The 15,840-nt window shown below is 46.1% G+C and overlaps 1 protein-coding gene across 2 annotated transcripts in view; it reads right to left on the reverse strand.

The window, feature by feature from the left end:
• CLIC4 (chloride intracellular channel 4) overlaps positions 1-15,840 on the reverse strand; it is a 74,665-nt gene that overhangs the window by 18,694 nt on the left and 40,131 nt on the right. The window contains exons 1-2 of one of the 2 annotated variants that reach the window (XM_051988219.1): positions 14,950-14,966; positions 12,164-12,273 (exon numbers count right to left, since the gene is read on the reverse strand). In XM_051988219.1, the coding sequence (XP_051844179.1) occupies positions 12,164-12,219 (56 nt within the window). In that variant the 5' untranslated portion in view covers positions 12,220-12,273; positions 14,950-14,966. Of the gene's footprint in view, positions 1-12,163; positions 12,274-14,949; positions 14,967-15,840 lie in introns of those variants that run through there. The other variant, XM_051988218.1, reaches the window with a different exon arrangement.

Below are 15,840 nucleotides of genomic sequence, written 5' to 3' on the forward strand. Positions count from 1 at the left end.
AAGGTCTCTCTCCCTCCAGGAGCTTCAGCTGTTTCCTCCTGCATTACCTGCTCTCACTAGGGCTCCAGGAATGTGAAAGCATTGCTCAATAGCTCAGAAATTCCAAGACTTTAAGCTTTTAACTTTTCTTGGCTCATTATTCAAAAGTGAGAGATATTTCACTTTGTTTTTAAAGGAGGAGGAAGAGGGTGATGATGAGAAAGAAAATTGGTGTTTGAATGATGCTAAGGGGCCATTCGCTGTCCATGATTGGTGTAAAATAGAAAGGTCCAATAAGTCTTGTTTTTAAATCTGCAGTAGGAAGACTACCTTAACTTCACATATACAGACGGATTCTTTACCAGTACTTGTTCAGTCCAAATTTTAACAAGTTATATCTGCCCATCCTTTTATGACAAACTGAAAGGTCAATAAAACTTAGAAAGCCATAAGGCAAATCACAGAGCCAAACTATCCCAACAAATAGGTCTCGCAGCTACCCAGCAGCACTTTACATTTAGCAAATTCTTTCCTTAGAGTAAGCTTCAAGGCAGGTATTGCATGCTTTATCCCCATTCTACAAAACTCATTATCTTTTCCCCCAAAGCCTCCCTTCCTCCAAACTTCCCGATTTCTTTTGATGACACCGCCATTTTCATCAGCACCTTTCCAGGGCACCTCCAGGTCAAGCTCAGGAGGCCTCGGCCTTAGCTTCTCATTCTCTCTCATTCCACGTAGCCAATCTGTGCCAACACCTGACAATTTTATGCCCATCCAAGGAGCTGGAAGCTGAGTGGATGCCCATCAGCTGGAGAATGGCTGAATAAGTCAGAGTATATGAATGTAATGGAATATTGTTGTTCTATGAAAAATGATGAGCAGGCAGATTTCAGAAAAGCCTGGAGAGACTTAGAGGAACTGATGCTGAGTGAAGGAAGCAGAACCAGGAGAACATGGTCCAGAGTAACAAGAAGATTATGTGCTGATCAACTGTGATGGACTTGGCTCTTTTCAATAACGGGGTCATTCAAGGCAATCCCAATAGACTTGTGATGGAAAGAGCCATTCACACCGAGAGAGAGAACTGTGAACATCCAATGTGAATCAAAGCATATTCACCTTTGTTGTTGTTGTCTGTTTACTGTTTTTTTTCCTCTCATACTTTTTCCCCCTTTTGATTTTTTTTCTTGTACAGTATGACAAATATGGAAATATGTTTAGAAGAACTGTACATGTTTAACCTAAGTTGGATTGCTTCCTGTCTAGGGGAAGGAAGCGAGGTGAAGGGAAGGAGAAAATTTTGGAACACAAGATTTTGCAAAGGTAAATGCTGAAAACTATCTTTGCTTGTATTTGGAAAAATAAAAAGCTATTAAAAATTTATGTCCATTACATCTCCTGTATATTCCCTTTTTTCTTGATGACACTGCCCTCACTCTGGTGCAGACCCTTACCATTTCATTAAGGGACCACTGCTACATCCTTCTCATTGGTCTTTCTGTGACTCCCCATTCCAAACGATCCTCCAATCAGCTGTCAAAAGAATCTTGCTAAAATATAGGTCTGACACTCAACCTGCTTTTCAATAAATTCTAGTGACTCCTTATTAGCTCTAGGACCAAATATAAAACCCTCTGGCTATTAAAGCCCTTCATCCCGTGGTTCTCTCCTCTCTCTCTTCAGCCTTCTATGTTCCTCCTGTGAAGGGATGCCTGGCCCCCGCCTTCTGGCTCCTCCCTCCTCAGACCAGGTACTCCTTCTCTCTTGCCCACAGCCATTTTCACAGATTATCCTTCATTTCTGGAATGCTCGCCTTCCTTAGCTCCCCTACCTTCTTTCAAGTCCCATATAAAATCTCATCTTCTTCAAGAAGCTCTTCAGGGTTTTCTTAATGGCAGTGCCTGCCTGGACTCCGTCTCTCTCAGCGGTTCTCAGGACTGTGACCTCTTGTCTTCTTGGCACCCTTAGACTATGGGACATGGAGTATGTCTAATATACGAAGTTTCATCAATCACTGAGCGACTGTGATACTGTAGAAAATTCACTGAAGAAGCCGGGGTTTCGAAATGTCTTCATTTGGAGATTCTCAGAGTAAGACATTATCTCTCTGCTCCTCCTGTCTGTCATGTGCAAGATGAGGGGGGATACCTACATTCATGCTAAGAGACCTCTGCCTAGCTCTAAAATGCTATTCTATGGAAGGCGCTCTGTGAGACACTGCAGGATTTATAAAGTTGGAAGGGCCTTGAGTGGCCATTATGGCTACCTAATGAACTGGCTACCTCCACCTGTGCTTCCCAGTAACATCCCATTTCTTCCAAGGCAGTCGGTTTAATTGTTAGGGAATTTTTCCTGGCATCGAGTCTAAGTCGGCCTCTTTGTTATCCCCAGCTATTTCTGAAGCTGTCTTCTCTATGACACTTTGAAGATGGCAGCCCTAGAGTTTATCTCTCCAGGTTAAATGTCTCTGAAGGATCGTCAGGCTAGACCGCTCTGCTTGGCCCTTGGGCACAGAGGACAAGGTAAAAACTGATGACAGGCAGGTTTACCTAAGGGAGAGATTTGGGCAACATGGTTCTCCCTTCCTGGGGCCTGGAGGTGGGTCTGGGTTCTGCTTCAGATGTAGTGTGAGGCAAATCCCGCTCATGTACAGAAGGCATCTGTTGCAAGTTGCAAGTTCTAATATTCCAATATTAAAATTCTGAACCTTAACAGGATTACTGTCAGGGTCAAGAGAAAGCACTTTACAATCTTTCAAGAGATTCAGAAATATGAGGTATTGTTACTAGTATCTCAGTTATTAAAGGCACAGGAAGCAGAACTCAAGCCTTGAAATAAGAGCAGTCCCTTCCCATGGTCCGATTATTTTTGTCTGTAAAATTTCAGAAGTGGTAAATTATTCTTTTCTTTCTGCTTTGGTTCTGGATTCAAAAAAGAAGATGTTAGGGGGAGGGGAAGAAAGAATAGCCAGAGAAGGAGGAAGGAAGAAAGGTCAAGAAAAGGGAATAGAGGTGAAAAAAGATAGTAAAAGATGGGGGAAACCAAACTTGGAAAGAAGGAAAAAGAGAGTGGAAGGAAAGAAGGAGAGGAAGAAGAGGAGAGCAGTAAGCTAGAAAATGGCCATTAGTCACCTCAATTAAAACGTGTTTCTAACAGGTGTTTTGTTTCAGTCAGCGCAGTTCCAAGCCATCTACTGAAAATCTAGTTGTAGTTCATTAGTCCTCCAAATAGAGAAAGACAAAACACTTAACATAATGTAATGGTGATGTTTTCAATCCTAATTCTTTTACATCATAAAATCAAATCCATTAAAACGACAGATCTACACAACAAGTTTTTGGACTCTGGACTCAAGCATTCGTGTGCAAAAACTTTCTATTTCTATTGCTTGAATTACCCACCCAACATTTTGATTCCCATGAGGACTCTGGTAAGTGAAGTACTGAAAAGATCAATGTCTCAATGGGATCAAAAAGTATTTTGTATTTATCTATTCTGAGATAACCTTGAAAGGTATTAACTGATTTTAAACAGCACACTACTGAAGGTACAATAAATACCTCTAAAAACACACAAAGAAGGACAGTTCCTGCCCAGAAGCTAAGATTCCATAGGAGTGTGACCCACTCTAGAGCAAGATCTGCTCTTGGTGAGGAAAGATGGACCTGAAACAAAAGGGATGTAGGAAAAAGGTGATGGTGCTTTCTGTTAGGAGAAAACATGGGAGGTTGCTGCCCAGCTGGGGAGTGAGGAGTCCCATTTGGCTGGAAATAAAGCTGAAGAGCCGTGACCACGGAGGACCAGAGCTCCAACTGCCACCGCCAATGAGGAGCGACCCCCGGAGGATGCAGACATCCCAGGCCCAACTGACAAGGGCTTTCCTGGCTCGCCTTCTGTGTAGCAGGGAGGATTCTCTCTGGGCAGTGTCAGGGGAAAGGGAAGAGATGTTAGGAAAAAAATTGAGAAAGCCTGAAAGAAAAAGGCTGAGAAGGGACAGCGAGCCTGAAAAGCTGGGCTCGGCTTCCAATGGCCCACCAAGAGAAAGCCCGTGGATGCTCTGATGCGGGAGGCCCTTTGGGAGGCAGCGAGGTCCCTCCATTGGAGCATCAGGGAAGCATCTCCCAGCAGCCTCAAACGCACTCCCGGCCGCCGCACAGGTCCTTGGAAGGTGTCGGCTCCGAGCACACTGGCAGCCTGGGCGTTGTAGCCCCCGGAGGCATTCACTAATGGGCAGCTTTCCCACTTTTGCTAAATGACCAGGCCGGCCTTTATCCGAAAAGGGCAGTGTCAGGGAAGACAGCCGCAGCCCCTGGGGAAGCAGGCCAGGAAGGACAAGTGGGAGCCGTGGAGGCTGGGTCTCCCTGAGGAGGCGGCCTTCAGGAAGAGGCTGGAGACGCAGCTGCCACACGTGCTACGGCGCAGATCCCTTTTGTGTATGGGCTGGACTCGAACCCTTACAACCCTCAAATTCAGTAACTGTAATGGAGATGAAGCTACTGGAGAAGTAATGTTCCCTATGAAGGGGAGACTGTGCCCCACATGGGCAATCAAGGCCTCGCGCCCAGCGTGGCCACCTCCTGGCAGCATCAATTCTGTCGAGTCGTTTTCCTGAAGCCCCAGCCCGCCGGGGGCTTCTCCTATGGAAGATGAGGAAGCAGAGAACTATTTCCAGCAGCCTTCTGGCTGCAGAAAGCCCGGCTACATTAATGGAATGGAGTCATACTGTGCTCTAAGCCAGGGCTTCTTAAACTTTTCCCACTCATGACCTCTTTTCATTGGAGCAATTTTTACACAACCCTGGGTATATAGGTGCCTAAAATAGTTAGGCAAATTAAACACTTATTGATGACACATTATAATTTTGTGATCCCCCACATTCAGGTACACAGTTTAAGAAGCTGGGCGTTAAGCAATGACGAAAGAAAGAAATTACAGAGAAAACTAGAATTGTATGAAGTGGTGCAGTGACCTAGGCAGAACATAACAATGTACAGCCAGATACACTGTAAAGAAAAAATCTTGTTAAGACTCCAGAGCTCTGACCAGAGAGCGGGGCTGAAGCAGCATGGGGACCAGCTCCTGACAGGTGACAGACTCAAGATGCAGAATGCGATGTGTCAGTGGACACAGTCAATGTGGGAAGAACGCTTTGCTCTGAATATTGGTACAAGGGTTTTGTTTTTCTTTTTTTTCCCCCAGTTAGATAGGAGAATAGGGGTGTAATGGGAAACAGAACCAGGATAGGGCTGGGGCACTTCCTTACAGAGAGAAGAAAACAAAAGTAAAATAAGGAGATCAGAGAGAAGCAGGGCAGCTCTTACCATTTCTCAAGGGGTCAATTCCATCTCTGAACAAAACTTTCCTGACTGTGATTCCTTCTGGTCCTCCTTTTTTATCCTTTTTCTTTTTTTCTTTTTTTTTTTTTTTTTTGTGGGGAAGAGAGAGGGAAGGTAAAGGAGGTAATGAGGGGGATAATCTACATGTTGAATTCATTACATATTTTAAAAGAAAAACAATCAAATCACAACCTGATATACAATCTCATTCTACAGAGTATATGAAAAAAAGTGTGTGTGTGTGTGTGTGTGTGTGTGTGTGTGTGTGTGTGTGTATTTGGTATTTAAGTAAATCTATAAAATGAGACATTTGGGCTAGAAGAACTCCAATTTCCTTCCAGCTCTAACATTCTATGAGAACATGGCTAATTCAGAAACACTTAAAAAAAAGAAACCCTGAAGCCTCCTAAAGCAACAAACCATTCAAGTGGCAAAAAGAGGCAAATAGCACAGCTTCCTGAGCTGTTTCCATTATGTGTTTTTTCAGACTGTTTCTCATGAACAGAAATCAACTCCTGAATTCTAACTACGTCACTGCTGTGTAATTACTTATGAACAAAAACTGATCCCTGCATATCAAAACCAATTACCTATGGGTGAGTTCACTAATTATTGAAACAATTGCATTCATAAGAGCAACAGAGAGTGGTGCTTCTTGGTGAGCCCCTTAGAGCTAGTTACAGGTTTCTGACCAATACCAATAATGTCTCGGGCAGTGTGAGGCTAGCCCAAGTCCTGCTGGGCACTCCCCCAAGCTGCAAAGGCCTCGTGTTGAGGTCCACTTCCAGGATGCTAGAAGTCAGGAAGCTCCTCCTCAGACCTTAAGGCAGGAGCTCTGACACTGTCCCAGGAGCCTTCTGGATGTGGGCCACTGGGAGATGGGTTCTGATCTTCCAGAGGAATTCCCTGTTCCAATGCCATCAGTCACAAGCTGCCCCCCGGGAGGGAGAAGGTCTGCAGGGCTGCTGGCCAAGGGAGCCCCTCGTGGCCTAAGGCCGGAATGCTAACAATTCCCTAGTCCCTCTCCCCAGCCTGCTGGGGCTTCTGGGGCTTCTGGGGCTGCGCTTGTTCGTTGGAGCTGTTACCTGTGCAAGAAATCCCCCTCTGAAGAATGGCTGGGAGGCTTTAGGGCTGCGGGGCACCTTATGTGCAGGATTTCATGTCACCCTTGAAACAAGCCCGTCTGATTTGGGGACGATGGCCCCCATCACAGTAAGGAAGAATACGAGTCTCAAGAAGTCAGCGACTGTCCAGATCATCCTGCCAAAAAGCAGCAGAGCTGGGCCAAGCACAGCCGACTTCTCTGGCCCCACCTTTTCGCTGCAGGACCCTGCTGCTTCCTGGAGACCAGCTTATTCAGGCCCTGAGGAGATGCTTGTGAAAACCCCGACAGAGAAAAGGAATTTGTGGCCTTGCCTCTGACCTCCCGGCCCAGCCACCTCTACAGACACATCTCTGGGCCCAGCAGCAGGTGAAAGTGCAGGCCCAGAGCTGAAGACCCTCTTTGGGAGAAAGATGAGGCCAGGGGCTGCCCAGGCAGGAGGCTGGGCCTGGAGCCTCAGACAAAGGAAGGCGAGGGGCTCTCCTTTGTCCTCCTGGGGAGTCCCACTCACTAGATAGTCAGCAGGGAAACGCCCTGAGTAGCTCGTCTCAGCTTCCTCCATAACCCCCCCACATCTGATCGATCTCGGCATTCAAGGCCCTCCCCAGCTGGCTTCCAGGTAGTCCTCATTCTCACAGTTAGCCCCTCTGCCTGGGGTCACTCCCCAGAACCACCACCTTAGATGCTTCACAAAGACTCAGTTCCTGAGAAAGCCAGCTGGGGTACCCACAGAGGCAACATGCAAGAGAAGCCCCTTCAAGCCCCGTCCCCCAGGGCAGATGAGTGACCTTGGCCACTAACTGCCTGAAGCCGGGATGTTTGGTTTGGGAAAGGAAGGAAGTCCGAGGGGATGAGATCACCTCCCCCTCCCCCCTCTCCCCCCACTGTGCTGCCCTTGCAAGAGAGGGCACTGAAGGCCTGGGCCGGCTTTGTTTCTGATTCTGCACCAAAAGCAAACCAAACGACCCAATTGCTTCTTCCCTGATTCACCCTTAATAACCTTGGACAACAGAAGATGTTTTCTCATGAGTGATGGTGCTTACATTGACAATTCTGGAAAAGGATGGGTTTCTTGCATATACAACAATTACAGTTCTCAATCCCGTTTCTCAAAACCAGGTAAAGGATCCTCTCCCTCCCCCATGTCTCAGTAGCTTTCCCCAGGGCCCGGCCCCTTCCCCTATCCCACCCACCCCCATCCTCAGCCTCGGGACAAAGAAAACCCGGACCCCAAGCCAGCTCTGGCTCCCCTTAGTTAGCCCAGGACCTTAGCACGTCACGCTCCAGCTGCCAGGTCTCAGTCTCCTGATTCTCTCAAGTGAGAACCCTCCCAGCTCTCCCTTCCCACTGCAAGAGCACTTAGGCAGGGCCAGGACTTTCTTAGGACAGAGCCCCAGATAAAAGGTCCTCCTCTGCTTCCCCCACAGACAAGGAGTTAACATCCCCAGGCCGCGCGCTGCATTACGGCACACGGCTTCAGCTTGAAGGATTTTGTGGCTTCCCTTTGCCCCTTGCAGCCTCTACCCCTGGTCCTAGTTCTCTCTCTTAGGTTGTCAATAGTAACTACCTGTGTTTCTGGTGATACAGAAGATAACAGAAAAGGCTGGTGGTCACTGACGTGGAGAAGGTCAGGTACCCTGGAAGGTGGAAGGAGTTGGGTAAGGAGCCTGGCTGGGCCTGGATTGCCTATCAGATGGAAAGGAAAGGAAGGAGGGAAGGAGGGAGGATGGAGGGGGAAAGGAAGAGGGGTAAGGAGGAAGGACAATAAAGAAGCACTGAAGCACCCATTCTGGGCAGTTAGGGTGTAAACTACTTTACAGACATTTTCTCATTTGATGACCAAAGATCAAGCCCTAAACATTGCTGGTATTGACACCACCTGACTAAAGTAATATTAACAGACACACTAATGTTTTAGCACTCTGAAGGATGCAGGAAGACAGCGGTGGAGCCTCTGCTGCAGGCCGTCCCAGGACCAGCCAGCCTCTGCACTTGGAGACCCCCTGCCCCTTTTCCTAAGCTGTCCACAGGGGAAACCTAGAGGCCTTCTTCTGGGCTCTGGGAGCGGCCCGTCCTGTGCATCCTCACTGACAGCCCCATTCTCCCACACGGATCCTCCCTTCCAACGCGCCCCAGCCATGCACATGTCACCCTTTGGAGTCCCGACAATATTAATCCTCCGAACTGCTGAAGCTCATCACCAGTGGGAGAGCCCTGGGCGGGCAGCGGGCAACCTTTACCTTCAGCCAAGGGCCCATGGCAGGGGAACTCTAAGTTCTTTTTGAGCTTTTGATTCTTTGAAATCTGTTTCGCCTCTAAGTTCTCTAAACACAATATGCAACATGAATAAAAAGTGAGGTTCAGATTTGCTTTTTTCTTTTTCATAAAAACAACTCCCACAAAAGCACTCATGGTACCAGCCATGTTTATACTGGCAATCAAGCTAAGGAAACTCATTCAAAGACTCCACAGGGCTCTATGAATACCAGCGGAGTTATTAGTACTGACAGCAACTCAAAAAAGATCTCCCACAGGGCCAACCACAGCTGGAAAAGGATTTGTTCTTATGGAAAAGGTGTCATGTGACAATCATTTCATCCACAAGTAGAATGGGTTTCTAAGAGTTCCTTTACTCCCCATCGGTCTCTTTAGGGGACTGTTTTTGTCTCAAGCCCTCTAGAATTGAGCACTTATCCTTAAAGGCAGAAAACTGAGTACATTAAAGGCCTCTTTTCACCCACACATATGCAAAAAATATAATCATAATTTTTTAATCCAAGACATTTCACAAAAGACATTTTAGACTCTTTGTGCTTTGCTTTCAATAATCTCAAAGTACTCACTGATGCAAAAGTTCATCTTTTTTAAAACCAGTATTCTCTCCTGATAATACTACCATGGCTGCAAATCACGGTCCACTATGCTTTCAGAAAGCCAGAGAGCCATGATGGTGACAGATCCCCAATCACCCCTCATACTTAAGATGTGATATAAAGGGCCTATCAAAGGTATATCTATTCAGAAAAGACCAGGTGTAGGTTGAAAAAAAGCAATAACAGATGGGCAGCTACTCTACTCAATTAAAGAAGAAAAATTCTCTCTCTCTCTTTTTTACTTTTTGATCTGATTTTTTCTTGGGCAGCAAGATAATTGTATAAATATGTATGCCTATATTGGATTCAATATATAATTTTTTACCATGTCTAACATATATTGGATTATATGCCAGGTGGGGAGGGGGGAGGGGAAAAAAATTGAATACAAGATTTTTCAAAGGTCAATGTTGAAAAATTATCCTTGCATATGTTTTAAAAATAAAAACTTCAATAAAAAAATAAAATTAGGGAAAAAAAACCACAAGAAGGCCCAACAAGTAGACTGCTTACAAAGGGCTCAGAGAAGGACATGGGTAAAATGTGCAAAAGAGGTGAGTGTACATGAAGCAAGGAATTACTGGGATAATAAGCTCATGGTCTCACTAATACATTGGAGCATTTTAGGCTGTGAATTTGGATTTTAAAAGCAAAGCAGGATATAAATTACTTTTTGTTGCTTCTTCCCTTTTCCTGTGGATTACACAATGTGCTTAAAAGTTACTTTGTAAGTGTGTTAGGAAAAAGAATGATTTCCAGAGCCAAGAATTTGAAGGAAAAAAAAGAAAGGTGCTAGGAAGTTCTACAGCCCCCAATATTGTGTTCCCTAGTGTGAGTAGTGTTGGTGCAAGTTCCTTTGCACTCAAATATTCCCCTATTTTAGTATCAACTGAAATGTCTGAGGAACGGAGGACTCAAAGGCAAATATAGCACTATTCAAATTCAAGCACACTATTACTCAAATATTCGGACAGGTCCCCATCCTCTTGGGAACTGTGGATTTCCATAGCTCATTTCAGAATTCCTGAGTAAAGTATCACAATTGAGCATTGTATGGCGTAAAGTAACTCATTCAGAGTACTGACGACTCACTTGTTCCAAGCCAAAAATGGGATAGGAAAAATCCAAGTATTTGCAGCCGCAGTCAGGGCGTGTGCCTGGTGGCAAGGTCTATTCTTAGGAACTGTAGCAGGATGTTTCCTTTGGGGGTTGGGATCCATCCAGGGTCTCCCTGAGAGATCTGAATGCGTGGGGAATTCACGCCAAATGCAAGGTGACCCCCTCCCCCCATGACTGCCTTCCTCCACGAGCACTAGAGTAAGGTCACCTCACCCTGAGACCGTGCAATTAAGGCTTGCTCTCCCACATGTGGCGTGGCAGAGATCCCAGCACAGAGCCTAGGCTAAAAGCGGCTTCTCAGACCTGGGTGACTCCAGCCAAATCACTTCCCTTCCCTGGACGATCTACTCTCCTCCTCTGAAAAACAGTTAAAAGCAGCATCAGGCCCCTCAGGCTGGGGGGAGAAAGCTCTCTGAGCCTGAGCCACCTGCCTGCAGGGCCTCCGCCCCCGATGCTCCGAAGAGGCACCTGCTTCTTTGGGGTTTTCTGAGGCACCTCACAACTCCACACTTTCTCCTTCTAGAGCTTCTTTCATAATAAAAGCCCTCCACTTTACACCCCAAATTCGCCTTCCCATGAAAGAAGTGGTAACAGCAAGAAGGGATTTCTTCCCAGGACTCCCAAAAGCAGCAGCAGGGAAGCACAGGGGACAAGTTGGGGCAACTGAGGCGCTGAAGTCACTACCTGGAAGTCATCCTCACCTGCCTGCTATAAATAAACTCCACATCTGTGAAACACAGGAGGGAGGGAAGGCCGTCGTGTGCAGGACAGCCTGATTACGGGAAGCTTTAGGAAGGCTCTGGGATGACCCCAGGACGACTGGGCCCACCTTGGGGCAGCTCTAACCGCCAGGCCCATTCTGAGAAGACCTGAGAGTTTTTACAGCAAGAAGGTGGCCAAACTGTCACAGACATGACCGGGGCTCCAGGTGCAGCACAGCACTCCCCGCTCAGAGACCACCGGCGGACGAGCACGCAGGCCCCCTGACCGAGCCTCCTCCCGGAGGCCTGCCCCGGGCTCGGCCACTAGGAAGGGGCCCGGCTCCCAGGCTTGTTCGCCCCCTGAGGTCGGACCGGGACAGCCCCCAAGCACCGCCCCGTCCAATGGATGGCCCGTGCCTGCGGATCTCTACCAAGATCCCTTCCAGGGGGCTCCAAGCAGCTCCCTCCACACCATGAAGAGGGAGTCTTACTTCAGCATCCCATGGAAGCCAGATCTCTTTCAAGTCACAGGGAGGATAATTCCAGCTATACTCCACTCAGGAAAAACTCAACCTCGTATCCATCTGCACATTTTAGAAATGGAGACGACCCAAGAGATTCCTAAAGTCTCCCCCCTCCCACTAAACAGATGGCTCCTGCTCCTCAGCAAGGAGCTCAGGGTCCCCACCCGGTGCTCCAGAAACTCAGCCCTCAGCCTCCCCACCCACTCCTGGGCATCCCGAGAGCCCAGCAAGAAAGCAGCTTTGTTATGGATTCCTGCTATCTTGGAGAGAGAGTGCATGATTTCCAAGCTAAAACTCAGCGACTCAATAAATCTATGGTAGAACTGAAGGAAGTTCTAGCAGGAGCACTTGGGAGGGGAGATACATAAGCGCTGACTCTGGCTTCTGAATGGGGATTATTACATCCAAGTGGCTCCAATCTGACCAGAGCCTTCTGGCTATGATGCTTACAGAGGAGGAAAAACCCAAGCAAAGTTTGCAAAGTAACTCGGGAGAGAGTTTATTGGGGAGAAGGGCCGAGCTTCCTTACCTTTTCAGATCAACAGTCGTGACACTGAACACCACGCCTTTGAGCCAAAGGATCATGAAAAGCCTCTGGGAGAAGGGACAGTTTCCTATGCTCTCACCATCACTGCCAGCCTGAGGAACACAGAAGACCAAGGTTAGGTAAAAAATTAACACAGGATTAAGGGGAAAGGAGATAGGACATTCAGAGAAAGAATAATTTAATTCAGCCATCTATTATGAGTCGAGGCTGCCTTCTAGACACTGTACTAGGTGTACCGTGAAAAAAAGTCAAACCTAGAACCTCAGGTGTCAGAGGAAGCTCAGGGGCCAGCTGGTCCCTAAACAAGGATTATCTCTACACCATACTCTTGTCCTCAAGGAGCTTCTACACCAATGGGGGGAGATAATAGGGGATCATTTAAATAGAATGCAATGAGGTCATAAGATCATGAGTCAGAGGAGAGAAAATTTGTTGCCAGGTTATAGGCGGGTGGAGCAGACATGAAGAAGCTCTATGGAGATGATGCCATTTGAGTCAGAAAATTGTTGAGTAATCCCAACAAGCAAAGATGGCCAGGGGAGGGGTTTGGGGAGAAGAGAGCAAACGTGGCTAGCATAAGGAGTAATATGAGCAAATACATGGAAATGAAAAAGAATGATATATGTTCAGTAATCACCAAAGCGGATTTGGAGCTAGCTTCTTAACTTGCATGTGAATTTATCTTGTTTTTTGAAAACATTTTGATCACAGGTTTTCAATAGAATTTACTTTCTTGCAAATCCTATGTGCTTTATTTCATGCATTAAAAAACATTCTGATATAGAAATCCAGATTTCACTGGATTGCCAAAAGATTTAAAAAAAAAAAAAAAAAAAAAAAAGATTAAGAACTCCTGAATCAGAAGCAGCCCTCAAGAAATATCTAAACAATCCTCTTCTTTTACAGATAAGGAAACTGAGATTACCAGAGGTGAAGTGACCCAAGGTCATGAAACACTGAGAGTCAGAGATAAGATTAAAACTTGGGTCTTGGGGGGGGGGGGGAAGGGGGGGAAGGGAGGAACCTTAAGTCTTGGTCTTAGTTCAAGTTCAAATCTCTTAATATCGCACAATTGCAGTAGGTGAAAGGGAATAGTGTGGGTTAAGGTTAGAAAAGACAAAGCAGACCCAAATTAGGAAGGCCTTGAATACCAGGCTATGAAATAAGAATTTTGGTAGACAACAGAGAACCATGGAGGGTCACACTGTCATCCCTGAAGCCAGGAAAGATCCCTTCAGTGTGGTTTATAGCAGCTCTCTTTGTAGAGAACTAGAAATTGAGAGGATATCTCAATTGGAGAATGGCTAACCAAGTTGTGGTATATGATTATGACAGAATACTACTGGGCTGTTAAGAAATGACAAGTTGATTGATTTTAGAGAAAAACGCATGAAATAATGAAGAGAAAATCAGCAGAACCAAAAGAATGTTGTATACAGCAACCACAAATTATTCTTCAAGTATTATAAATACTCAAACCAACTACAAAAGACCTATGAAAACTCCAGAGAAAGAACTGATAAACAGAAGTATGTAAAATATAGTTTTAAACTTATTTATAAAACTGTGTCAAATAGTGGTTTTCTCTAGTGTAAGATAGGAGAAAGGGAGACAATTTAGAACTTAAAGTGTAACAATAATAAATAAATTTTAAATAAAAAAAGAAAGAAATACAATGACAAACTACAATAAGTGACTTCTCCTACTCCAGAAGAATTGCACAAGTCAACCAGAAGCTCACAAGAGCTAGAAAAGGGAGCCACCAAAACTAGCACCTGCATGGGCAAACCAGACTACCATCTCCCAATGTGTCTATGTGCACATAGGATTTGCAAAGACAGATATGGGGATCTTGGAAACCCTGAGACTCAACTAGGGGATTAAAAATGAAACAAAAGATCTGGAGGAAAGAACTGGAAGAACACAAACTGATCGAGAAGATGGTGTCCAAGAATGAGATTTGGATACTTGAAATAAGGCTTATAAAATATAAGAATAACAGGCTCCTTGCCAGAGATGAAGGGCACCTAACAAAAGTTGGTAATGACATTATTTAAATAATTGAAGTTGAATAACCAATCTTGGACCCAAAGAGGCCCAAGAAGGTACCTTCCTTCTCCTGCCACCACCATCCCCACCCCCACCCCACCCAGCGGCTTTTTTTTTAACCAAGATTAGAGAATTATATGTGTGGAACACTTCAGATAGATGTCTGATTTCTCTGATGTGTTGACTAGTTTTGTTAAAATAATTTTTTTTCTTCCTCTGGAAGAATAAGAGAGAGGAATAACTTGGAAAATTTAGATGATGTAAAAAAATTTTTTTTAATTTTTTAAATACTGTTATTGCCTAGAGTCTCGTAGATCTAACCAAAAAGAGTTTAAACTAAAAAGCCAGGAGGGAGACAACTATCTATGAAAGTCAATAAGCAAAATAACATAGTAAATAGCTACATTATACAAATCATAGTTGCTTCAGTTCTCCAGCAGATTCAAGAACATTAATGATGAGTTACTGCTGTTCGTATTTTTAATAAAAGTTTGTCAGCAAAGTAGTAATTTATAATTATTTTTCCATGATAGTTTTATAAGTTAAATTTTAGTTATCTAACTTATCTTAGACCCTTCTAGACTATAACCATAGGCAAGCTGCAAATGATGAATCAGGAAAAAATGCACCTTTTCTACACCCCCTATTTCAGTGGCCACAAACACGCCACTATGGGCGGCTTCTCTGTTCTTCCCTTGGATAGGCTCGCCTGGGCTCACCTCTGCCAGATCGCCCCTCCAGACTCCAGCTTCTCCTTCTCCCTCTTACAAAAGGGACACAAGCGGCCTCTGCAATGGGGATTTCTCCATTAGCCTCTCTTCCTCACAGCTCACCCAACAACCACTGAACATGGCTTTGGATACGACAGCTCTAGGCCACAGTGGGCCACAGCCCCGAGGTGAGTCACCCAGCCGGCCTTGGGAAAGGGGCCGTCCCGGCCCGCTCACAGCCTCGGTGGCTGGCAGGAAATGCCCAGCGCTGCGTCCGCCGCCGTCACCTTGGAGACAGTGATCACGTCCCCTCCCCCCCCCATGAAAAGCCATTGTCAAGCAGTTTCAGGGGAGGGAGCTGGTGGCTTCCACTGTCCTGTTTTCTACCGAGTTTCCCCTCCAAACAGCAAGCATACGGTGTTCCCCGAGCTCTACCACGCTTACAAACTAGCCTTTGTGGGCTGCTGGGCACCTAGCCACCATTTAGGAGGTTGTTTATAGAAATGTGTCCAGGATCCCAAACACCTAAGTTACAAATGAACAAAAACACCCATTTGTCAGTTCGAACGGCCTGTGAATTTTAAAAGCCATGGGCAATACCAATGGCACACAGTTCCATCATTAATTACATTTAATCAGTCAACTGTCACATCAAACCCCTCCGTCCAAACAGAGCTTCCCTCTCCCCATCCCGCCCCCTCCCCTGGGAGGGCAGCACCTTCTCCAGAGGCTCTGCCCGCCGGTCGCTCGGGGCCAGTTGGGTCAGTTTCCCCTCACACCTGGCACTGCCTGTACCTGGACTCCTCCCACTCCTTCTGCCCTGGAGGCCCCGGCCTCGGGGACAGTCCCCAGTGAGAGCTTCCCTTCCCGTTGGGTCCTCACTCCTCTCAGGGCCCTGGC

The sequence above is a fragment of the Antechinus flavipes genome, chromosome 3 (assembly GCF_016432865.1).
Source record: "Antechinus flavipes isolate AdamAnt ecotype Samford, QLD, Australia chromosome 3, AdamAnt_v2, whole genome shotgun sequence".
In the NCBI taxonomy this organism is placed as follows: Eukaryota; Metazoa; Chordata; class Mammalia; order Dasyuromorphia; family Dasyuridae; genus Antechinus; species Antechinus flavipes.